Source organism: Danio rerio, chromosome 2, assembly GCF_049306965.1.
Source record: "Danio rerio strain Tuebingen ecotype United States chromosome 2, GRCz12tu, whole genome shotgun sequence".
Taxonomy (NCBI): domain Eukaryota; kingdom Metazoa; phylum Chordata; class Actinopteri; order Cypriniformes; family Danionidae; genus Danio; species Danio rerio.
Window position 1 is genome coordinate 61,973,260 of NC_133177.1, and position 26,746 is coordinate 62,000,005.

General features: G+C 39.2%; 2 protein-coding genes and 1 long non-coding RNA gene across 7 annotated transcripts in view; 2 read left to right on the forward strand and 1 right to left on the reverse strand.

Moving 5' to 3' along the window:
• Nucleotides 1-769: 769 nt before the first annotated feature.
• Nucleotides 770-5,247, forward strand: LOC101882640 (uncharacterized). 5 transcript variants are annotated; one of them, XR_012395411.1, is made up of 3 exons: nt 770-1,900; nt 1,991-4,762; nt 4,899-5,247. XR_012395411.1 is itself a non-coding variant. In XM_068215012.2 (2 exons), exons 1-2 carry the CDS (start codon nt 1,747-1,749, stop codon nt 2,689-2,691), a joined length of 855 nt encoding a protein of 284 aa, XP_068071113.1. In that variant the 5' UTR covers nt 770-1,746; the 3' UTR covers nt 2,692-5,247. The 5 variants fall into 5 exon arrangements, 2 of the variants coding, with proteins under 2 accessions (XP_068071113.1, XP_005171536.2); XR_012395407.1 differs by having other exon boundaries at nt 770-1,070; XR_012395408.1 differs by having other exon boundaries at nt 770-1,070; nt 1,991-3,125; nt 3,288-5,247.
• A 909-nt stretch (nt 5,248-6,156) lies between these two features.
• Nucleotides 6,157-9,142, forward strand: LOC141379217 (uncharacterized). The gene is made up of 3 exons (XR_012395413.1): nt 6,157-7,501; nt 7,773-8,121; nt 8,245-9,142. It is a non-coding gene; the product is annotated as an uncharacterized lncRNA (long non-coding RNA).
• The window catches only part of nectin4b (nectin cell adhesion molecule 4b), a 51,443-nt gene continuing 33,797 nt past the window's right edge, over nt 9,101-26,746 (reverse strand). Inside the window, exons 6-11 of the mRNA XM_001334949.9 lie at nt 24,866-25,017; nt 18,249-18,414; nt 13,816-13,891; nt 13,562-13,624; nt 10,543-10,731; nt 9,101-9,608 (exon numbers count right to left, since the gene is read on the reverse strand). Coding sequence (XP_001334985.6) covers nt 9,339-9,608; nt 10,543-10,731; nt 13,562-13,624; nt 13,816-13,891; nt 18,249-18,414; nt 24,866-25,017 — 916 coding nt within the window. The 3' untranslated portion in view covers nt 9,101-9,338. The remainder of the gene's footprint in view (nt 9,609-10,542; nt 10,732-13,561; nt 13,625-13,815; nt 13,892-18,248; nt 18,415-24,865; nt 25,018-26,746) is intronic.

A 26,746-nucleotide genomic window follows, 5' to 3' on the forward strand; every position in this document is an offset into this window, starting at 1 on the left:
AGGAAGTGCTCCGTTCTCATCCTTCGCTAAATAAACGGTGAAGTCTAGAAGGGATACAGCTGTGGATACACACGTAAATATAAGAATTTATGAGACACTGTACAACAATAATTCATATTTTTTCATTATTGTGAGGGTTGCGTGCAGGGTGGAGGTATGCGTCAATAAAATACAATTTATTGGGTAATTTAAATAATAATACGGATAATACTCTTGTGTATATATGTTTCTAGAGATTACTGTGAGGCTTATGGTAAGTTAGGGATAGGGAAAAAAATAAAATTATATATATATATATATATATATATATATATATATATATATATATACATATATATATATATATATATATATACATATATATATATATATATATATATATATATATATACATATACATATATATATATATATATATACACACACACACACACACACATAATAGTTTTGCATTACTGTGAGGGTTGGGTAGATACTCAAAATACAATTTAATAAATAATATAATGGGTATAATTACTGTTTTTACAGGTTGGTCGGGACATTCATAAAATTTGATGAGTAATTTAATGAATAATATGAATAATATTCTGTTTTACATTACTGTGAGGGTTAGAAATTAATAAAATATTGGTTAATAAATAATACGAATAAAACTCGGTATAATTAACACATTACTGAGAGGGTTGGGGTAGACGTTAAGAAAATACAATTTAATACGTAATTTAATAAATAATATAAATTATTCTCATCAACTTCCGGCCACAGCTGTATACCTTCTAGCGACAACCCGGTAAACGGATGGAAGTCCTCCGGGCTGCTGATGCTGATCATGTCGGTGTTTGAGAGCAGGCTGAAGGCGGTGCTGGAGTCCGCGGTGTTGGAGATCCTCCGTCTACACGAGGAGGGCCTGAAGCTCCTGCGGCTGCAGATTAAACAGCGGGACGCGCAGATTCACGAGCTCAACCGGAGACTCAAGGCAGCGGAAACACTCCAGCAGCCCGCGCCCAGCGCACAGCCCGCCGCTGGAAACGGTGAAGCGGAAACTACTTACCGCGTTCAGCATCCACAAGGTGATTAATGATATAGCTAGCGCAGAAATGATTAGCCTACTTTTATTATTGATTTAACATTTAGTCCGAGTGAACCGGAAGTTGTGAGACTTTTATTTCAGTATGTTGATGCACTTCCAGCTAGTGCTTTCCAGCTAATAATTAACTGCCGGTGAAAGGTTAATGTGTCAATTTTCTATGTAATAAGGTTCAGTTTACAGCGTCGAATAATAAAATTAAAAATAAGTTAAATACACATAAGCATTTATTTAGTTGTTCAAGCATATAAAAGGGGATGAAAGACTATAAACGCTAGCGCCGGAGTCGGACAGACATTCCGACACAGAATTAACATTCTCAAAGGAGCACATAGATATTTGGTGTCAGACGGGCTGCTCTGAGTAATTCAGAAACTGCTGATCTACTTGGATTTTCCATTAGTACCAATTGAGCATGGTGTCAACGCTACAGCCTACCTGAGTATTGCTGCTGACCATGTCCATCCCTTTATGAGCACAGTGTCTCCATCTTCTGATGGCTACTTCCAGCAGGATAACGCAGCATGTCATAAAGCTCAATCATCTCAGACTGGTTTCTTGAACATGACGATGAGTTCACTGTACTCAAATGGCCTCCACAGTCACCAGAGCTCAATCCAATAGAGCAGCTTTGGGATGTAATTGCCACGAATGGCATCATGGATGTGCAGCCGACAAATCTGCAGCAACTGTGTGATGATATCATGTCAATATGGAGCAAAATCTCTGAGGAATATTTCCAGTGCCTTGTTAAATCTACGCCACAAAGGATTAAGGCAGTTCTGAAGGCAAAAGGGGTCCAAAACAGTACTAGTAAGGTGTACCTAATAAAGTGGCCGGTGAGTGTATATCCTAGTATTTCATCGAAAGTGGTTTCAGTGTTTTTGTTTTGTTTCTCCACAGGCTGTCTCATTCAGAAACCTGCAGCAGCTCATCTTCATCTCCACAGAAATCTAGACGGCAACCAGACAAACCATAAACCTAATGAAAACCCTTCCAGTGTGGAAACGCAGACACAGATCTACAGTTCAGAAAGAGGAGATGAAGATGATGATGACAACATTGAGGAAGAGTTCAGCATACTGATCCACGCAGACACCAAGCAGACCTTACCAACAGATGAAGATCTCCAGGAAAACACAGAGTTTGCAGAGGATCCGCACTGCTCTGCTATTCCTGCAAAAGCACACGCATGCTCATTTACATCCGTCGACAGCACTCAAACCTTCCACAGCGTCAGTTTTGAGTCTGTGATGCAGAACTCATGGGCTGAAAAAGCAGAACTCGCGCAGCCGGTCAGAGATTTCCCTGATGTTGCACACGTTCAGGATCATGAACAGACGCCCAGCAGCAGCAGACATGTGTTAATGACGAGGGAAGCGGCGCAGCGGAGGGACGGCGTGCAGGAGAAGTGGTTCATCTGCTCGTTCTGTGGGAAAAGCTTCGACCGTTTCAGTCACCTGCAGATGCACAGACGCATACACACCGGAGAGAAACCCTTCAGCTGCACCACCTGCGGAAAACACTTCTCACAGCAGAGCAACCTGCGCACACACCAGAAGATCCACCGCAGGACACACACACACATGAAGAACTATAGCTGACACACACACACATCAACACCTGATCTATCACACACACCTGGGCTTTAGGTTCCATGAAGCTGGATAGGTTGGTTAACCAGTTAAGTTTCAGTTTAGTTTGTATCAATCCTGAGTTTTGGGTACCATGAAGCTGGATTAGTTGTTTAAGTTTGTTTAGTTTGCACTTATCCTAAATTTTAGGTACTATGAAGCCGGTTTAACTGACTTACTAGTACCATGAAGCCATGAAGCTTTTTCTCATGAAGTTTATTTTGCACCAATTCTAGATTTTAGGTACCATAAAACTGGATTAGGTGCAGTTTATTGGGCACTAATCTTGGGTTTTAGATACCACAAAACTATATAATTTGGTTAAGATTCAGTTTAGTTTGCACTAATCTTGGGTTTTAGGTTCCATGAAGCTAGATAAGTTGGTTTAGGTTCAAGTTTAGTTTGTACCAATCCCAGGTTTTAGATAACATGAAGCTAGCTAGTCAAGTTTAAATTTATTTTACATCAATACTGTTTTAGATACCATGAACCCAGATAAGTTGCAGCTTAGTTTGCACTAATCCTGGATTTCAGGTACTATGAAGCAGGATTAATTGGCTAGCCAGATAAGTTTCAATTGATTTTACTCCAATACTGTGTTTTAGATGCCATAAACCTGGATAAATTGCAGTTTAGTTTGCACTAATCCTGGATTTTAGGTATGATGAAGCCAGATTAACTGGCTAGCCAGTTAAGTTTCAGTTTATTTTGCACCAATTCTAGATTTTGGGTACCATAAAACTGGATAAGTTGCAGTTAAGTGTGCACTAATCTTGAGTTCTAGATACCACAAAGCTGGATAATTTGGTTAAGATTCAGTTTAGTTTGTACCAATACCAGGTTTTAGATACCATGAAGCTGGATTAACTTGCTAGCTAGTTAAGTTTAAATTTATTTTACATCAATACTGTTTTAGATACCATGAACCCAGAAGATAAATTGCAGTTTAGTTTGCACTAATCCTGGATTTTAGGTACTATGAAGCTGGATTAACTGGCTAGCCACAACCAGTTAAATTTCAGCTTATTTTACAACAAATCTGGGTTTTAGATAGTATGAACTCAGTTAAGTTTCAGTTTAGTTTGTACAAATCTTGGGTTCTGGGTTTCATGAAACTGGATAAGTTGGTTTGGGTTCAAGTTTAGTTTGCACCAATCCTGGGTTTTAGATGACATGAAGCCTGGTTAACTGGCTAGTTAAGTTTCAATTTATTTTAACCAATACTCTGTTTTAGAATGAACCATAAACCCAGATGAGTTGCAGTTTAGTTTGAGCCAATCCTGGGTTTTAGGTACTATGAAGCTGGATAAGCTGGCTAGCCAGTGAAGTTTTAGTATATATTGGTCCAATTCCAAGTTTTAGGTACCATGAAGCTGGATAAAGTGGTTAAGATACAGTTTATATTGCACTAATTCTGGGTTTTAGGTACTATAAAGCATAAATAAATAAATTGGTTGCAGTTTAGTTTGCAATAATCCTGAGTTTTATGTACCATAATGCTGGATAACCAGGCTAGCCAATTAAGTTTGTTTAGTTTGCACTAATCCTGGGTTTTTTGATACTGTAAATCCAGATTAACTGGCTGGCCACTTCCAGTTTAGTTTACACCAAATCTGGGTTTTAGATACCATGAAGCTGAATGAGGTGGCTAACCAGTTAAATTTCAGTTTACTTTGCACTAATCCGAGGTTTTAAATTCCATAAATGATGATGGTAAATTTTGGCCTCAACGTACTGAAAACCCAGGGTTGGTGCAAATTAAACAAACTTAACATGCTAACCGGCTTCATAATACAGGCGCCAAAAGTTCCATCTTAATACACACAAATGCACGAAGACTTACAACTGATTAATTGGTTAAGTTGCAGTTTAGTTTTCACTAATCATGGGTTTTATGTACCATGAAGTCTGATTAACTGGCTAGTAAGTAAAGTTTCAGTTTAGTTTGTATTAATCTTGGATGTTAGTTTCGAAGAAGCTGAATAAGCTGGCTCGCCAGTTAAGTTTGCACCAAACCCGGGTTTACAAACAAAAATGACTTGCTGCTAATTAGACAACCAAATTGTTTTGTTCAATCCACCTACATTTGTACAAAGCTAACGTAATAAGATTTGTGTTCAGACAACCTGGAGGAATTGTGTGGAACCCAGCATTTTTACAGTATAGCATGAAGGTAGCTTGGCTTTCATCATTCTTTGTTGCCATGGTAACATACCTCACATACGTCTGTATGATGTATTACCTCTGGAACTCAGTTTGGCATCTAGCTTCATGCAACAGGTCACAGAAGCATTGATCTGACTTCAAGATACTTAAAACCCAGGCTAAGTGCAAACTAAACATACTTAACTGGCAAACCGGCTTTATAATACAGGCCCCCGAAGATCCATCTTAATACACACGCGAACATATGGGTGAAACACACACAATGACCAATCAGTGCCTTCCGTCAGTCCAAAAACACAAACTGCCAATCGACGAGCCTTCAGTTCACATTTGCATTTAATAAAGATCTTCACAGCTCAATACAGTGTTGTTCGTTTGTACAATCACTAGTACACCAACAGTTTGCATTGAGAATACACACTAAAATGCTAAATTATTATTAACTTCACAGGCCGAATGCATTAACAGGAAATAGTTTTACAGAACTGTTATGACTGTCTGACAAACAGAAATATGTTCTGCTTAAGTTATGAAAATGTGCATGAACTTTTTTCGTTGTTATACAGATCTCAAAGCAGTTTTCCATGTTATTTTTTTGCAAACATTACTGGAACGCTCTGAAACATTCTCCGAAATATTTTGCAGATTTTTTCATAATCCCTTTGAGATCGTCCCCTTGTTGGACGGGCACTTCTGGAAAGTAATTTAATATAACTAACTCAAAAATGACGACCGTAACCCTTTTTAAAGTTGATTAAGACTAGTAAAAAAGCAGTATATGCAGCCGTCAAGATCTGACTATTAACACTAGAGTAAAAAAACACCACCGATAGCACAAATTTACAGTAACATTTACAAATAGTGCAATACTGTAATTAATTAGTCCACAGTTAAAATAGTACTATCCAGGTAGATCCTGGAGAACTAAACTATATCATACAAAAGTAAATAAAACAGTCATCAGATATGCTGGACATCCATGTTAATACATCACGTCTTTACAGTAGCAATAATTAGTAAAAGAGATTTCTTATATAGTTGCATAACCAGATACACTATGATCAAAACCTTTGAATAGTAATAATATGATTGATCTAAAAAAAAGACAACTCGGTTTGAGGAATGCAGAGGTAGAACGAGTCCAAACCAGAGTGATTAATGATCTGCAAAACTGTGGTTTAGGAGATCCATATATACATTTACATGTCTGTATTTATTATTTTATATATATATATATATCACTGGAGTTCACTGTGATCCAGTCAAACTAAGGTAAAATATCCAAAAGCGGACCTCATTTATTCAATCATTATATTGCTCCAAACCTGCATGACTTTCCTTCCATAAAACACTACAGAAAAAAAAAAACATTGATATAATGCAACAAATCAGACGTTGATCAAGGGCTGTTCACCTCACGTTAAACACTTTACCATCTGAAAACATTAATAACCGAATATAAACAATACTTCAATACCTTAAAAGTTCATTCAACATTTAATAATGCATATTTAACATCAAACGTTTTAACATGCACCAGCATTACTTAAGTGTCATTCATATTCTATGCTGTTTTTATTAATGTTTTGAATTACATTTTTAAAGTGTGTCTACAGTTTTGGTTACCGCAGGCAATGTCCACATGTACATGGGTATTCTTATAAACAGTTTTTCACACTTACGTTAAAGAAATAAGCAGTCTCCGTCCACATAAAATGGCAAAACTGCACAGTGATGCATGTTAAGGGCACGCCGAACCAACAGGGGGCGATAAAAGCCTTTTTGCAGGGATAACACTTATGCCGCAGTCACACTAGAGTTTAAGCATGCATAATTCTGTCGTATAGTGGGATTAAATAAGATGATTATACACTTACAGCGAGCGAATGTTTCATATTTTACATTTCCGTCCAGAAAGGTTATGTTTTGATCTTTGATTTTGATCCTGGATTTTAGGTACGATAAAGCCGGATTAACTGGCTAACCAGTTAAGTTTCAGTTTATTTTGCACCAATTCTAGGTTTTAGGTACCATTAACCTGGATAAGTTGCAGTTTAGTGTGCACTAATCTTGGGTTTTAGATACCACAAAGCTGGATAATTTGGTTAAGATTCAGTTTAGTTTGCATTAATCTTGGGTTTTAGGTACAATGAAGCTGGATAAATTGGTTTAGGTTCAAGTTTAGTTTGTACCAATCCCAGGCTTTAGATACCATGAAACTGGATTAACTGGCTAGCTAGTTAAGCTTCAATTTATTTTACATCAATACCGTTTTAGATACCATGAACCCAGATAAATTGCAGTTTAGTTTGCACTAATCCTGGATTTTAGGTACTATGAAGCCGGATTAACTGGCTAACCAGTTAAGTTTCAGTTTATTTTGCACCAATTCTAGGTTTTAGGTACCATAAAACTGGATAAATTGCGGTTTAGTGTGCACTAATCTTGGGTTTTAGATACCACAAAGCTGGATAATTTGGTTAAGATTCAGTTAAGTTTGCACTAATTTTGGGTTTTAGGTACCATGAAGCTGGATAAGTTGGTTTAGGTTTAAGTTTAGTTTTTACCAATCCCAGGTTTTAGATACCATAAAGCTGGATTAACTGGCTAGCTAGTTTATTTTACACCAATACTGTTTTTAGATACCATAAACCTGGATAAGTTGCAGTTTAGTTTGCACTAATCCTGGATTTTAGGTAGCCAGTTAAGTTTCAGTTTATTTTACACCAATTCTAGGTTTTAGGTACTGGATAAATTGCAGTTTAGTGTGCACATATCTTGGGTTTTAGATACCACAAAGCTGGTTATTTTGTTTTAGGTTCAAGTTTAGTTTGTACCAATTCCAGATTTTAGATACTATGAAGCTAGATTAACTGGCTAGCTAGTTAAGCTTCAATTTATTTTACATCAGTACTGTTTTAGATACCATGAACCCAGATAAATTGCAGTTTAGTTTGCACTAATCCTGGATTTAGGTACTATGAAGCCGGATTAACTGGCTAGCCAGTTCAGTTTTAGTGAATTTTACACCAATTCTGTGTTTTAGTTACCATGAAGCTGGATAAGTTGGTTAGCCAGGTAATTTCTAGCTCAGTTTGTATAAATTTGGGGTTTTAGATTTCATGAAGCTCGATAAATTGGTTTAGATTCAAGTTTAGTTTGTACCAATCTCAGGTTTTAGATACCATAAAGCTGGATTTACTGGCTAGCTAGTTTATTTTACACCAATACTGTGTTTTAGATACCATAAACCTGGATAAGTTGCAGTTTAGTTTGCACTAATCCTGGATTTTAGGTACAATGAAGCCGGATTAACTGGCTAGCCAATTAAGTTTGTTTATTTTGTACCAATTCTAGGTTTTAGGTACCATAAAACTGAATAAATTGCAGTTTAGTGTGCACTAATCTTGGGTTTTAGATACCACATCGCTGGATAATTTGGTTAAGATTCAGTTTAGTTTGCACTAATCTTGGGTTTTAGGTACCATGAAGCTGGATTAACTGGCTAGCTAGTTAAGTTTCATTTTATTTTACATCAATACCGTTTTAGATACCATAAATCCCAGATAAGTTGCAGTTTAGTTTGCACTTATCCTGGATTTTAGGTACTATGAAGCTAGATTAACTGGCTAGCCAGATAAGTTTCAATGAATTTTACACCAATACTGTGTTTTAGATACCATAAACCTGGAAAAGTTGCAGTTTCGTTGCAGTTATGTTTTGATCTTTGATTAGTCTCATGCAGTCACGTGATGGGAATTTGCAGTTCAGAGTTTACATCACGGATTGATTACTGTAACTCTCTCCTATCTGGCATCCCTAATAGGCAACTTCATAGACTACAGGTAATTCAGAATTCAGCAGCTAGGATAGTCACAGCCCGCATGCTGTGAATCACTCCAATTCTCTTTTACCTGCACTGGCTCCATGTTCACTATCGTATACCATACAAATTCCTCCTCTTAACATACAAAGCTCTTCATAACATCATTGGTACACTACTTTGCACTCACTGAGATCATCTTCTGCTGAACTGTTATCTATCCCACACTTTAAGATGAAGTCATTTGGTGGCAGGGCTTTTAGTTGTGCAGCACCAGAGTTATGGAGCTCCCTGCCTTTGCACATTCGATAGATGGACTCTATTTCCAATTTTAAATCTCAGATAAAAATGTTTCTGTTCAGGATAGCTTTTAATGATTTGCTGGTTTAATTTTATGCTGATTGTTATTTTTACTGCATGCATTTTAATGATGTGCGTGCAATATGCTGTAAGGTGTCCGTGAGTGGTTTGAAAGACACCTATAAATAAAAGCTATTATTAATATTATTATTTATTATTAAAAAGTGTGATTTAAAAAATTCCCGTCTTCATGTGGACAGAGTCTTAAAGCAGTCACGCAGGTTTATATGAGTGAATAATGACGAATTATTGTCAGAGTGTGTGTCCGTCAGATGACCTGTCCGCGCAGGTGTGTCCCACCACCATTGATGGAGGTTTTAGGCACCAGTCCGCTGTTACTGCACTGGAAGTAGTTGGAGGCGGTTTCAGACAAGAGCGCAGAGTTTTCCTCTTCTCCTTCCGGGAGTCTGTCTCTCTCTCGCTCCACTCGGTGAATCTCCCTGCGAGATCCTCGTTTCCAGCCGTCACCGTTGGCTTCAGCAGTCGGACCCGAGCTCACAGACGCAGGAGGAGAACACTGATCCCGCAGACCCGAGTCCTGAAACACAATCATGATCATTCACTTTCCTTCAGCTTAGTCCCTTGCTCATCAGGAGTTGTCACAGTGGAATGAACCCACAACTATTCCAGCATATGTTTTACACAGTTTGCCCTTCCAGCTGCAACCCAGTACTGGGAAACACCCATACACACTCACATTCACACACCATCATACACGACGGCCAATTTAGTTCATCAGTCCCCTATAGCGCATGTGTTTGGACTGTGGGGGAAACCGGAGCAAACCCACGCCAACATGGGGAGAACATGCAAACTCCACACAGAAACGCCAACTGACCCAGCTGAGGCTCGAACCAGCGACCTTCTTGCTGTGACGCCACAGTGCTAACCACTAAGCCACATTTGTATAGTGCTTTGTTTATACAGTGCAGATCAGTGGTTTTCAACCACCTGAGGGTCGCTGCCCCCAGTGGGCTGTAAAGGTATTACAGTGGGGGCACCAGCTGTTATTAATTGAAATAACATTATTAATATATGTAAAAATGTCTGGTCATAATTCGATGTGAATAATATCATGCAAACTGTCATGTGACTGTATACTATGGGATCAAAATGCCACCAAATGTATCACGGTCATGGATCAAACAATAAAACTGACATCGTGTGTAAAAATATAATGTGCAAAAACTAAATGCACAATAAGAAGCAACGAGATCGCGAAATTCTGCTCGTATCTGAATGTTTCGTGTGCTTACGGTTCCCACATTCTGTACTTGCGTTTGCTAAAGATGCAATTGGAGTTTTATTTAAATCACAGGTAGGCCTCAGCATCATCATTGGTTCACTAGTCGAGATTGACAATTGCTTCTCTAGCCAATCAGACAAAGAGGGAGTGGCCATGCAACATGATGGGAGTGGTCCTGCGATACATTTGGCGGGATTTTGATCCTTTGGTATACATCTAATCTCACCAGGGACATGTTGCTGGAGCGCACGAAGGACTCGACTCTGCGTCTGCGCTCGTTTTTCTCCTCCTCGATTTCTCGCAGTTTTTTACTTTGGCGTTCGGGTCGGTATGAGGTGTAGATCGCTGGCCGGCCGAGACTGTCGAACTCTCCATCTCCCTGTCGGCATCTCACATCACTGAGCAGAGAGCGATCCTGCAGAGACACAGGATTGATTAATAAACGCACACAATTATCACAATTATACATATGGACATTAATACGACAGAAAGAACTAAAATAAAAGGTAAATCACTGAAAAGTCTTATAATATATATATATATATATATATATATATATATATATATATATATATATATATATATATATCGGCGGCCATATTGTTATTGGCCTCCAAATCTGAAGAGTTATTGGTTATCAATATGGGCCAAAAAATCCATATTGGTGCATCCCTAATATATATACACACACACACACACACACACACACACACACACACACACACACACACACACACACGCGCACGCATGCATGCATGCACACCAGTTCTATCTGGTTCTTGAATCTGATTGGCTGATAGCCGTGTGCGATATTTCGCGATAATATCGTTTGTACAGCCTCCTCACTCCTGTATTACTTCGCCCACATACAGCGACAAGAAGACACTTTACAGTTGGACAAATATTGCAGCTGTTGGAAAATATAATGTCCAACTGAGGCTTTTTAGTAAAGAACATAGTCGTTTAGATTGCAACTATGCAGTTTATTTATTTATTAGGATATAGTGCCGATTTTAAATATTTATAATTTCTGAGAGACAGCACGTAGATGTCCTTTACAGTTGGGGCTGGAGCAATCGTTATAGAAGCATCAGCCAATGAAATTCAGTCAGCAATAGGCCACTGTCTAAGCTGGTGTATTTGCATACAGCAATCTGACTGGCTGATGCTTCTATCGGCGGTTGAAAAGTTGAGCTAGTGTCAACTTCTGCAGCGAGCAACGCCTGTGAAGCGGCATCGACAGATCCACAATGCAGTTCGGCAACGCCTGACGTCACCCATTCAAACTGAATGGGAAGCGTTGACGCCCCGTGTGAATGGACTGTTTGCTAAAGACGGTTGACGTTGTCTATCCACAAGATGGCGCCAGGATCGCATAATAAGCCCTTGCTTAGAAGATTAAAACAGTGTGTTGTCTAACTACAGCTGATCAAATCATTATTAAACTGGTAAGTGATATTCTGAGTCGATCTCTCTCTTTTGTGTAGACTGCAACTGTGCAGTTTATTTATAAGGACAGTGCCTATTTTAATACAGTCACTTTCCTATCCCGGTTCTCAACAGTGTTATTCAGATAGCTCACCCCCGAACACCCCCTCCTCATCACAAACACAACAGCAGTCTGGTAGTGATTGTGCTGCTTATTCGGGGTTAATGATTGTGATATTCTGATTGAAACAGAGAAATACTGTAGACTGTAAGACTGTAAGAAGATATCTCTGTAGACGGATGGCACTTCATGTCACGTTCAGCCTTATAATCTGCATATGTGAGCAAAATCAGCTGTTTTGTCATCACTTTAGACATTATAGAGAGTCATTCAAACACTAGCTCTACAGTGACGTTGGTGAATTAGTAACGGCTTCTGCTGTTCTGACGTCAGCTGCAGATGTGAATGAATGGCGGAAGAAAGTAGTTCCTCATACAAAAGGGTTTTAGACTCCCTGTGTTTGATTTTCTTATTTATATACAGGATTGTGCCGTTGAACTGTTGTATAAACGCAATATCACACTCGTAGCAGTGCAATATGGCTGTATATCAGCACTGGTGGGACTGGTTTATACTTCTGCGTCGAGTGATCAGCGTGACCCATGGCGCATGCGCTGTTTCTGTTGCTCTGCAACAACACTTCCAAAACACTAGGTGGCAGTAGGTGTTTGTGTTCCTCTGCGTTGAGTTTCTTCGCTGGTGTTTGGTTTTTCTGAACGCTCCCTTAATGTACAAGTGGCTTAAATAAAATTTATAAATAAAATAAAACAAAAATGACTTCTTAATAATTAACATGAATAACTTTCATTAATATGAGCTCCCTTCCTAATCAATCCACACATTTCCAACTCCACCACATGTTCGGGACAATATGAAACCCCCCCCCCCCCCCCAAACTCCCTTGAACAGCTTGTTCCCTCTTATTTTGCATGTTCTCTTTTCATGGTCTTTTGCGTCAATTTCTTTCAGCCAACAATGTATATTTGATGTGCATGCATTTATTCAATTTAAAGAGATTAAACATTCAGACTGAAAATTTATTAATAATTTTATACATTTATATAAATTTATAAATATATAGAAATAAAAACATTTATAATTCAGTGACTAAATAAAATATATATTTTTTGAATGATTTCAGGGGTATTTCATTAAAAACATGGTCAAAATTTACTGGTATTGCTATACTTGTGGGGACATTGGTCAGTCAGGAATACAAGACGCACATGCACAGACACACACACACATGCATGCACATGCATACACATACAGACACTCACACACACACATGCATGCACATGCATACACATACAGACACTCACACACACATGCATGCACATGCATACACATACAGACACTCACACACACATGCATGCACATGCATACACATACAGACACTCACACACACATGCATGCACATGCATACACATACAGACACTCACACACATGCACACACACAACATGCATGCACGCACGCACACATACATGTACATGCAAACACACAGACATGCATATGCACGCACGCGCGCACATACACACAAATACACATGAATGCACGCACACACATGCAAATGCACAGAAGCAAACACATGCACGTTTGCACACACACGCAAACACATGTACACGCACACATGCATACACAAACACACTTATCTCTTCACTTCAGCAGAAGCTGCATCTCAGGTCAGACGGTGTTCAGTCAAATCTACAAGTACTTTATCACATATATCACGCACACACACACACACACACACACCTCCACTGATAAAACGCTGTTCTTCATGCCGCTATCCATGCGACTCAGTGAACTGTCCTCCGCCTGCAAACATCAGCAACAGTCTTAATGCTTTACTTGAACATGAAAACACAGAAAAACAAAACTAATAATAATGCAGAACATTATTTTCATATCTGCGAATATTACCCAAAGTTTTCTACAAGTTTTAGTTTTCATTGTATTGAAAATAACGTAATATTAATGTTGTGTCCAGTATTAATATAGGCATGTACCTGCGCTCTGGGGTCACAGTTGATGGAGTCCAGTCTCCTCATGGACACCTGCCGCGACAGACTGATCATCTCCTCCCTGACACACACACACACACACACACACACACACACACACACACACAGGTTTGCATAAAAGTAATTCGGATTCCTTGGCCACAGCGGATTAAACCAACACTTTCCCTTTTTAGCCGACAAACTGGGCTAGCGACTATCTGGTTCTGTACCTCACTTGCCTAGTAACCAGTGATGGGTGCTCTCACTTTCGCGCTTTCTGCTATGACGTGAAGCGTGAGATGCACTCAACGTTACGCTGCAGTTAATTGTTACGGTATAAACTTAATCCAAGTAGAGGCAAAAATAAAAGAATAAAATAAGACCTTTGTAATGAAATCCAAGACTTTTTATATTAAATTCAAGGCTATTAAGGCCTTAATATGAGATTATCCAATTTAAGGGCCCTATCATACACCCGGCGCAGTGTGGCGCAGTAGTCTTTTGCTAGTTTCAGCTTGGCGCAAGAGTGTTACGCTGTTTAAATAGCAAATGCATTAGCGCTCATTTGTGCGCCCATAGGTGTTCTGGTCTATAAAGGGAGGTGTTCTGAGGCGGACCGCTGGCGCGTTGCTATTTTGAGAAACTATAATAGATTTTTCATTAGACCAAAACTAACCCGGTCTAAACTCCAGCGCAGAGTTACGCCTCGCTTACACACTGCTTAATACACACAAGAGAGCAATAGGCAAATATCTTTACATATGAAAAAATGTAAATATTAAGGATATATAGGATATAATAAGAATAGATATAGAATATAAATATAAAGGATTAAAATATTACAAAACATATTAATTTCTAGCAGACATAAATATGAAAAACCACTGCTTTCATGTCTTCTTCATCTCGGGAGGCTTTTTCAGTTCATTCATAACAATTTGCTTTTGTATAATGTTATTATTATTAGCAGTATTATTTATTATATCCATATTTATATTTGTTTTATTAAAAACAAGCTTAGATTTGTCCACCTGCAGGTTTTAGACCATATGGGGCACAGCATGTGTTTTAGGATATAACTCAGGTGTTTGAACACACTTCATTATTATTGTTCATTTATTCGTTTGCTGGAAAATAGAACTGAATTTAGAAATAGTTTTAAAACGAATCTTTGCGCTTAACAAACAAAAAGTATTTATTTATAGACTAATTGATGTCTGTGCGTAAAGGTTTCCATATCCAAGAGTGAAAGTGAAAGTGATCCATTATCTCTCATTGTCACGCAGTAGATGCTCTGTTTAACAGTTTTCTGTTAAAACACTGTGAACTGTTTGCTTGTGAAATGCTCATTTTTTCCACTTAGACTTACTTTGCGTCCTGTAAATAGTGAATGCGCTCTTGGCGCGACGCAGCTGACTCTTAAAGGGAATGGGAGATGAGACTCTGATTGGTTTATTCTCAAAACACACCTATAACTCATTAAGAAAATAAACTCAACCCTTTTAGACCATGTGCCGAAGCGCAAGGCAGATTTCCCGTCCTTAAATTAGCAAAAACCCGTCCTGACACGCCCTGAAAGCGTTTGCGCCCTGCGTTTTGCGCTCTGAGCATGGACCGTCAAAATAGAGCCCACAGACTTTTTCAATGCTTTTAAGACCCCGCGGGTACTCTGTCAATGCACTGATACCGTTAATAGGGATGCAATGATTACTCGATTTCACTATTATTACATATTTCAGCACGCAAGTACATTATTTCCAATGGAGACGTGCACATATTGGGAGCGCTGTGCACATGGCTTGCAAGCGGATCGACGCACTCGCGCCCTGCAGGTGAGAAATTATTACAGTACAAAATGATCTTACGCTGTAGCGGTGAGAGTTGTGCGTGGCTTTCAGTGCATTCCTTCATTCATTTTCTTGTCAGCTTAGTCCCTTTATTAATCTGGGGTTGCCACAGCGGAATGAACCGCCAACTTATCCAGCAAGTTTTTATGCAGCGGATGCCCTTCCAGCTGCAACCCATCTCTGGGAAACATCCACACACACATTCACACACACACTCACACTACGGACAATTTAATCTACCCAATTCACCTGTACCACATGTGTTTGGACTGTGGGGGAAACGGGAGCACCCGGAGGAAACCCACGCGAAGGAAGGGAGAACATGCAAACTCCACACAGACACGACAACTGAGCCAAGGTTCCAACCAGCAGCCCAGCGACCTTCTTGCTGTGAGGCGACAGCACTACCTACTGCGCCAATGTCAGGCGAGTTATTACAAATGATTATGTATGAACGCAAATAACAACAACAGCTCATTTAAATATTTAGCTAATATAAAGCTTAAATTAACATTACAAAATATGATTTTTTATGTAATCTTATCGTTATTATTCATTGTTCTGTCATGTATTTTCATTGTAAAATTAATCACTCATGTTTAAATCAAAAACTTTTTCATTTATTTTTAAGTCCAAAGAGAGACATGGACTATTGTTTGCTTTTTATTAATATTTGTGCTGCATTTGGTTACTGAGCAGCAATAAACACAAGCAGTTTTCTTGTTATTTTCCATAGATATATACACTAGATGTCGCCTGGCCTATTGTTGTCTATTGGACGGAATGCGTCAATAGCGCCGCCATCTTGCTACAGGGTAGCGCTCCTTTGAAATGAATGCGGGAGCAAGGTACAGTGGAGGACTGTGGTCATCCAAAGCCAGAGATATACACATATACACATATATCTATGATCGGGAGTTTTCCTGGATGTTAGTGTGTAATTTGTTTTTCTAATTACGAAAATTATAATTTTACATCACTTTTCTACATTGATGGATCAGTGACCGCACGGGCATTCCTGACAAAAAGCTTGTTCACCCTCCCTGTTAAATTTGATCTAATCATGTCCTGAAACACAGCTCCTCTCCTGCTCTCACTTCTCATACTGACGGAGGGAGCGATTCGTTTGTGAATGATTCCCCCGAACGACTCTTTCACTAACGTTAGCCGACAATAATACAAGTTTCTGGCAGCGCAGCATCTCGTTGTCATATTTCTTTTGCATTGTTTGCTGATTTTATTCAACAAAACTAGCATAAGCCGAGTGTTTAGTGTGAGTTGGAGCTGCTTTGCCGTATAGTGACTGCAGTAAGTGACTGTTATCATCAATAACGTTATTAGCACAAAAGTTCAGAACATACAAAAACAGAAAAAACCTTAATATTACCTTTGGAATGTTCTGCTGTTGTGCTTTGATTTCTTTGTTTGCTCGTTTCTACACCCGTAGACAGCTCTAAAGTCCCGCATCTTCACGTAATAACACTGTCTTGACTAGTGTGGCTGAATGACATTTGTCCTGGGAGCACTGTACCAATGTGGCGGCGCTATTGATGCATGCTCAGGGTCCCTATGCGATATCTAGTGTATATATATCTATGGTTATTTTCTAAACTGGTCGTGTTTTAAATTAAATAAATGCATAATAATGGTGATAACCGTGAACCCATGATTATTCTTCAGACTATAATCGTACAACCAACATCTATAATTGTTGCATCTCTAATTGTTATGCAGTTTAAAAGACAACACATGAATGTGTCTGAATGTAGAAGCCGACTTCAGCAGCACACCGATTCTGTGCCTCGAAATACAACATTTGGATGTGCTTGTAAAAAAAAAAGCCACATTATACACTGCACTGATGTTATGTAGTTTCAAAATACAACATATTAACGTTTCAATGTAGATTAATTAGTTTATGAGCACAAATACAGCATATGGGCTCTAATATGCTGTTGTGTCATCACTTATATTGCACGTCATATCTCTCCGGCCCCTCGTTTGGGATGCTTTTCATGAACCGGCGCTCATGACAAACTAATCGAATATCCCTGTAATAAATAAACAATAGAAGCAACTAAAATACCTCATGCCTTATCAGAGTGGAGACGGATAAATCTTACATTTTGCATCTTGACATGAGTTTAAACTTGTGTGAGTGTGTATATGAGTGTCATACCTAAACTCACCGGCCACTTTATTAGGTACACCTGTCCAATAACGCAAATTTCTAATCAGCCAATAAGCACTCGCTACAACCGAGCTCTACAGAAGGGCATCTCTGAACACACAACACGTCCAACCTTGAGGCGGATGGGCTACAGCAGCAGAAGAGCACACCGGGTGCCGCTCCTGTCAGCTAAGAACAGGAAACTGAGGCTACAATGCGGAATAGGGAGCAAAACCTTTGAGGAATATTTCCAGTACCTTATTGAATCTCTGCCATGAAGGATTAAGGGAGTTCTGAAGGCAAAAAGGGGTCCAACCTGATACTAGTAAGGTGTACCTAATGAAGAGGCCGGTGAAGGTATATGTAAATATAAGTGTGTATGTGAGAGAGTGTATCTTTGGGATGCGTGTCCACACACTCACGTTCTGGCGCTCAGAGCTCTCTTCAGCTTGCGGTTCTTGCGGCTCAGGTTGCAGTTGATGTAGATGATGGCGAAGACCACGAATAACACTAAAACACCTGCAGACGCCGCTCCGATCACGATGAGGAGAGTGTGTGACGAACTGATGGAGAACTCACTGCGAACAGCTGAACACACACACACACACACACACACACACACACACACACACACACACACACACACACACACACACACAATTAATAATACACAACCCCTGTGTAAATCATTGTGATCTGTTTAGAAACACCAAGTGATTGATGTGTTGATAGTGTTGCACTTCAATGTGACGGCTCCTTTAAGAACACACTCCGCCTCCTCATTGAGGAAAATACCACAAGGTGGCATGATACAGCATTTCCTGTTAATGAGTGCGCCATTAATAAAGTACAGTCTTCACATAACGATGGATGCGTGTCAATTCTTCGGAGGATCACAATACACTGGCTTATACACTGCTCAATGACATGATGTCTGTTATTTTTATTAAGAATCTTGAGATCAGGGGTGTCAAACTCACTTTAGCTCAGGGGTCACATGGAGTAAAATCTGTTCTCAAGTAGGCCGGACTGGTCAAAACAAATATAGTTGCAGTGGTAGCCGGATTGAAAAACAGCTTTTCCCCACAGCACAATAATGGTCAACTACACGAGACAAACAAAATAATGTGATTTTAACTATATTTTTATTTATTATGACACTGTTATACACCTTTGCTTTTCATGGGTTAAAGTTATTTTAAAAAGGCTGTTAAAATAATAGAAATCCACTATTTCTCTTTTATGCTATTTTAGGAGCCATGTGCACCCACTGACAGGTAAAGAGTGCTCTCTCTCTCTCTCTCTCTCTCTCTCTCTCTCTCTCTCTCTCTCTCTCTCTCTCTCTCTCTCTCTCTCAATTCAATTCATTAATTGCTTTATTGGCATGACAAATGTTATATATATATACACATATACATACATACACACACACATATATATATACACACACACACACACACACACACACACACACACACACACACACACACACACACACATTTATATACATACACATATATATATATACATACATACATACATACATACATATATATATATACATATATATATATACACATATATATACATATATACACATATATACACACATATATATATATATATATATATATATATATATATATATATATATATATATATATATATATATATATATATATATATATATACATATATATACACATTTATTGGAATATGGATTTAATATATATATATATTAAAAAGAGAGAGTGCTCTCTCGCTCTCTTTCTCTCGCTCTCTGTGTGTAAAGTTGCTATATTGGAATGACATTTACAGTATTGTCAAAGCATTTTAGCTATGTATAAATTATGTAATATATTAACATCATTAAATTAATAAAATATGCAGCAAATAAGAAATAAATATCAGAAATCTTTGCTAAAAATTATAATAATTACTACAATAAAAAGTGTAAATCATTTAAATAAAGCAAATTAGTTGATTAGCCATTTCTGATGATGTTAAAATATTTTGCAGCCATTATAGATGTCATTTTGTTCTCTCAGAGTATCAAGTTTATCTGGGTCGTTTATTAAATGATTAATCATTTAATGTTTCACTCGTGGCCGTGCGCGCGCAGTCAGCTGTGAAACGGTGATGCAAAAACGCATACAAATAACGGCAACTTTAGAAAGCGAAAGTAAAACCTGATTTCTGGACATTTTTGGAGATTCAGAAACTACGGTTGGACGCATTTTGGCAGAAAAGGTGCGTCTCTGTGGGTCTGCAGAGCACAAGTTCCTGTGTGAGTGACAGATCGCGCACACACAGAATCAGCAGTAGGAAACGTGCAGAGCAAGAGAAGATTCTCCACTGGTTAATCGATCGTGAATGTTTAGTTTTCTTAGATGGATACAAAAAAAAAAAAAAAAAAAAAAAAAAAAAGTGTAAGAGGATGATAATAATAGTATTATTCAATTGTCACCACCGAATATACACGGGCAGCCCGCCCTAGTAAAGTCTATTTGTGGGAAGCACTGGTGTGGTATGACGGTATAGATGAGGTCTTTCTCTCTGAGGTAGCTAGATGAAATTAACAGTTTGCTATTGCGCCATCCAGTGGACACAATTGAAACAGCAGTATATTTTACTGAAAAATTTCAGCTCACAGAATCATCTTGCGGGCCGCATTAAATTCATTTATGGGCCGGATCAGGTCCCTGGGCCGTACGATTGACACCCCTACTCTTAACTCAACGGTTATTTTTGTAATTCAGAAATCTTCACTTCATCAGCACACACACACGCACACACACGCACGCACACACACGCACACACGCACACACGCACACACACACACACACACACACACACACACACACACACACACACACACACACACACACACACACACACACACACACACACACACACACACACACACACACATCACACTTTTATTCATGTCTAAATTCTATTTTTTAAGTTATTCTTCTCTAAATTGAAAGAAACTCGCAATAAACTTTAAATTTACTGTGTTTTTACATCCATATTCCAATAACTCGCTAAACTTTTGACATTTCTACACCAGTTTATATTCCAATAAACTACATCAAGGCTTAGGTTTATTTAATTTCTACACACTGACGATTTTCCACAGCATTCATCTGACTTTACACTTTACTCTTCAAACACGCTGAAATTAATTCTGTTAGTGTTTATTTACTTATTGATATTACTCTTATTTATTGAGTGATAGGGCATGCTTTAAACCTCCTTATTTTCAAAACAACAACTGAAAACCCATGTCTTCACACTCTTACTTTACACTCATCTATTTGTGAGCGCTGTATTTAAGTGTGTGTGTTTTAAGACTCGGGATATTGAACGTTTTATCCATTTTCAATGTTTTACTTTCACTTTTTTGTGTGGAGTGCTTTCAGTTGTAAAGGCACTATATAAAAATACAGTTATTATTATTAAATACAATAATTATTTATTCATTCATTCATTTTGTTTTTGACTTGGTCCCTTTAATAATCAGGGGTCACCACAGCTGAATGAACCGCCAACTTAACCAGCATATGTTTTACGCAGCGGATGCCCTTCCATCTGCAACCAATCACTGGGAAACATCCATACACTTATTCACACACATACACTACAGTCAATTTTAGCATACCAAATTCAACTATACCACATGTCTTTGGACTTGTGGGGGAAACCGGAGCACCTGGAGGAAACCCACGCCAACACAAGGAGAACATGCAAACTCCACACAGAAACACCAACTGATCCAGCTGAGGCTCGAACCAGCGACCTTCTTGCTGTGAGGTGAACGGGCTACCCACTGCGCCACCTACAATTATTTTCATTGTTGTCAAAATCAAATGCTGGTTTTGAACCTGGCTTAATCCAATGTTCAGATTACTAGTTTGGAAGTATGCAAATTAATGTGTATTGACATATACAATGCCTCATTTGCATATACACTCACCGGCCACTTTATTAGGTACACCTGCTCAACTGATTGTTAACAAATTTGTAATCAGCCAATCGCATAGCAGCAGCTCATTGCATTTCGGCATGTAGACATGGTCAAGACAATCTGGTGCAGTTCAAAGCGAGCATCAGAATGAGGAAGAAAGGGGATTTAAGTGACTTTGAACGTGGCATGGTTGTTGCTGCCAGACGGGCTGCTCTAAGTATTTCAGAAACTGCTGATCTACTGGGATTTTCACACACAACCGTCTCTAGGGTTTACAGAGAATGCTCTGACTAAGAGGAAATATCCAGTGACCGGCAGTTCTGTGGGCGCAAATGCCTTGTTGATGAGGCCAGAGGTCAGAGGAGAATGGCCAGACTGGTTCCAGCTGATAGAAAGGCAACAGTAACTCAAATAAGCACTCGTTACAACCGAGCTCTGCAGAAGAGCATCTCTGAACACACAAGACGGCCAACCTTGAGGCGGATGGGCTACAGCAGCAGAAGAGCACACCGGGTGACGCTCCTGTCAGCTAAGAACAGGAAACTGAGGCTACAATTCACACAGACTCACCAAAACTGCACAATAGAAGATTGGAGAAACGTTGCTGCTCTGATGAGTCTCCATTTCTGCTGACACATTCAGATGCTCGGCTCACAATTTGGCCTCAACAACATGAAAGCATGGATCATCCTGCCTTGTATCAGCGGTTCAGGCTGGTGGTGGTGGTGTAATGGTGTGGGGGAGATTTTCTTTGGGTCCATTAGTACCAATTGAGCATCAACGCCACAGCCTACCTGAGTATTGCTGCTGACCATGTCCATCCCTTTATGAGCACAGTGTCTCCATCTTCTGATGGCTACTTCCAGCAGGATAACGCAGCATGTCATAAAGCTCAATCATCTCAGACTGGTTTCTTGAACATGACGATGAGTTCACTGTACTCAAATGGCCTCCACAGTCACCAGAGCTCAATCCAATAGAGCAGCTTTGGGATGTGGTGGAACGGGAGATTGGCATCATGGATGTGCAGCCGACAAATCTGCAGCAACTGTGTGATGCTATCATGACAATATGGAGCAAAATCTCTGAGGAATATTTCCAGTAGTTTGTTGAATCTCAGCCACCGAGGATTAAAGCAGTTTTGAAGGCAAAAGGGGGTCTAACTTGGTTTAAGTAAGGTGTACCTAATACAGTGGCCAGTGAGTGTACGAACAAAACCTTTAAGGACACTTTAAAAAAAATAATAATAAAATCATTATTTAAACAGTAAAGTATGCTGATGCCTGCAATGTTTTATTTTTAATTGAATATAATAATTGATTATGATGTAAAATAGACATATTAAAATATCCCATTATCTCCACAAGGGGGCAGCAGAGTCATGACTGTGTGGTAAATAAACATGCATTAACCCTGAAAGCAGGCGGTGTTTCTGAGTCACTGCTGCCTGAGAATAAAAGCTAAATTTACATGATTGCGAAAACCATTATGAGGAAGTCAAACTCGCTGCTGCTGTGTGGAAATAAACTAGCAGAGAAAATGACCTGATCAGTCACAACACACAAACAGAACATTTCCACAATCAAACATCCGCTTTATTTCAGGCTCTTTTCCTGCTGCCGCAGACAGAGTTGGTCTATTTCTGCACCAGAGTGCACTTTAATACATGTCTAATATAAAAATAACTCTGCTAACAATCTAATCATCATTGTAATGTTCCCCTGTTTATATTATTATAACCCCTGTGTGCTCTCAGGTCGTTTTCATCCACTCTGGGCTGATTTTGAGTCTTAATTTGGCCACAGCTTTCTCTGCTTTTTAGCAAATGGGATAAGTTTTGGTGTCAACTTCTATTTTGACAGATATTTTGGGAAACAACTTTGAAAAAAAAAAAAAAAAAAAAAAAGCTCAACACACTCTCCAGATAGACTCCCCTTTGGTGATGTTGGTGCTGCTTTTGCCCCATTGACTTCCATTATAATCACATTCATTGACCGTATATAATCATGCATTCTTCCTTGTTGCTGGTTTTCACCAAATAAAGAGATATGATTTGTCTTTTACTGTTGCCACACAGTTTCCCAGAGATGGGTTGCAGCTGGAAGGGCATCCGCTGGGTAAAAACATGCTGGATGAGTTGTCGGTTCATTCCGCTGTGGCGACCCCGATTTAATAAAGGGACTAAGCCGACAATGAATGAATGAATGAATCTTGCCACACACACAAACATGAACACAATGTAGGCTATGTGCAAACAACACACACATGCGCAAGCAACACACTGACGCACACACACACTTAAACTACTAACATACATACAGATGTAGTATGCGCGAAATACACACGGGCAAACACACACATACATGCACAAATACAACACACACTCTCTCTCTCAGACATGCACACACACGTTTTTGCAAACAACATGCATGCAAACACTCTCAGACATACACAAACATGTGCAAACACATGGAGAGGGGTCTGGCTGCAGACTCGGTGCAGTGCAATCTGAGCTGCATCCAATACTTTTTAATGCGCTCACCTGACCCCACCCGTCAGTGACGTCACTCACTCCATTGAATGCATTGTGTCTGACATTGCATCGCTGAGTGATGCAGTCTCAGCTTGCATCATAAAGGCTGCATCCAGATACTATTGAACACATGGGCAGTATGGGTGATTGCCCTGAGCGGCATCATGAAGACTCCGTGTCAGTATGGTTAAAAACACTGTAGTATTTACTATAGTATTGTAAATGTGGGTGTGTGACGGCTGAAAATAGCTCTGGTAGCAGATATCACAGCCTCTGTTAGTCTTTACCTTGAACTTGTGTAACATTTATTATTATTTATTTATTTAGGATCTGCGTTTTCACTTTCTGACTCCGATGCAGAATTATTAAAGTGTTTAAATCACTATAATTACATTAAATATTCGTATAAATGAAATATGATGTGTTCTCTGGAAGAGTGGACGTTATTATATTGTCATTCTCATCGGAGGCATAAAATGACGATGTTTATTGCAATATGTTTTGGTGTAATACATCATACAACATGAGAACCATACCGTCAATCTGCAGTGTAAACTCAGCTTTGGCGACTCCCAGGGTGTTGTGTGTCCTGCAGACGTAAACACCCTCATCGGTCTGCTGCAGCGGACGGGAAAACACCAGCCTGTCCTTCTGGACCAACACTCCTGACGGCAACACACCGTCACTCCTGAACACACACACAGACACAGAGTGAGAGAGAGAGAGACAGACACACACCAGGAGCAGTGTCAGTGCATTGTCATGGACAAAATAAACAGGCAAAAGCACATGCTCTTATAGACACGGACTAACAGATAAGTTAGACACTCAAAAAATATGTATGATGTCTAATATTAAAGAGTCACGAAACACCACATGTGTTGAGCTGTTGACAGTCGTATATGTGTCCCACCCTGCTATAAACACTATTAAGACACGTATATCTCACTAACAAGTGAAAACTGGATGTTTTTGAGTTATTTACAGCAAATTCGTTCTTCCAGTTTAAAAAAAATTTCTGAAACTGTGTCATAGCGATTAGATCCTTGCGTGTATTCCAGCGTGCAAGGCAAGGCAAGGCAAGTTTATTTATATAGCACATTTCATACACAATGGCAATTCAAAGTGCTTTACATAAACAAGAATAAAAGAAACAAGTAAAATAAAAATAAAAACAAATAATAAAAACGAGTAAAAAAAAAGCATAAAAACAGGTAAAATGTGATATAAAAGAATGAAGAAGAAGAGAAAAACTTAATAGTGCAATCTGTCGGACGCAGCACAGTGCTCATTCAGTAAAGGCACAGCTAAACAGATGTGTGTTCAGTCTTGATTTGAATGTGCCTAATGTTGGAGCACATCTGATCATTTCTGGAAGCTGATTCCAGCAGCGAGGGGCATAGTGGCTGAAGGCAGATTCACCCTGCTTTGACTGAACTCTTGGAACTTCTAGTTTATAAGATTCTAAAGATTTGAGTGATCTGTTAGGTTTGTATTCAGTGAGCATATCTGTAATGTATTGAGGTCCTAGGCCATTTAGTTATTTATAGAGCAGTAATAATACTTTAAAATCTATTCTGAATGTAACTGGGAGCCAGTGTAGAGACCTGAGGACAGGTGTGATGTGCTCTGATTTTCTGGTTCTGGTCAGAATTCTGGCTGCAGCATTCTGGATGAGCTGCAACTGTCTGACTGTCTTTTTAGGAAGACCAGTGAGGAGTCCATTACAGTAATCCACCCTGCTGCTGATAAAAGCATGAACAAGTTTTTCTAAATCTTCACTAGAAACAAAGCATCTGATTCTTGCAATGTTTTTGAGATGATAGTATGCTGATTTACTGACTGCTTTGACATGACTGTTGAAACTCAGATCTGACTCCAGAGTCACACCAAGATTCTTGACCTTATTTTTTGTCGTTTGACCTTTAGTGCCAAAGTACGCATTCACCTTGAGAAGCTCATCTCTGTTCCCAAACACAATAATTTCAGTTTTCTCTTTGTTTAACTGAAGAAAGTTTTGGCACATCCAATTGCTCATTTCATCAATGCATTGGCAGAGGGTGTCAATGGGGCTGTAGTCATTAGGCACTAAGTCTAGGTAGATCTGAGTGTCATCAGCATAGCTGTGGTAGGAGATTTGGTTCTTTCTCATTATTTGGCTTAGAGGGAGCATGTAAAGGTTGAACAGGAGAGGTGCCAGAATCGAGCATTGTGGGACTCCACATGTCATGGGTGTCCACCTTGACCTATGGTCACCTATACTGACATGGTAACCTCTACCTTCAAGGTAAGATCTGAAGCATTTGAGGACCGTGCCAGATAGCCCAACCCAGTTTTCCAGCCTATCCAGTAGTATGCTGTGATCGACAGTGTCAAATGCAGCACTGAGATCCAACAATACCAGCACTGTTATTTTA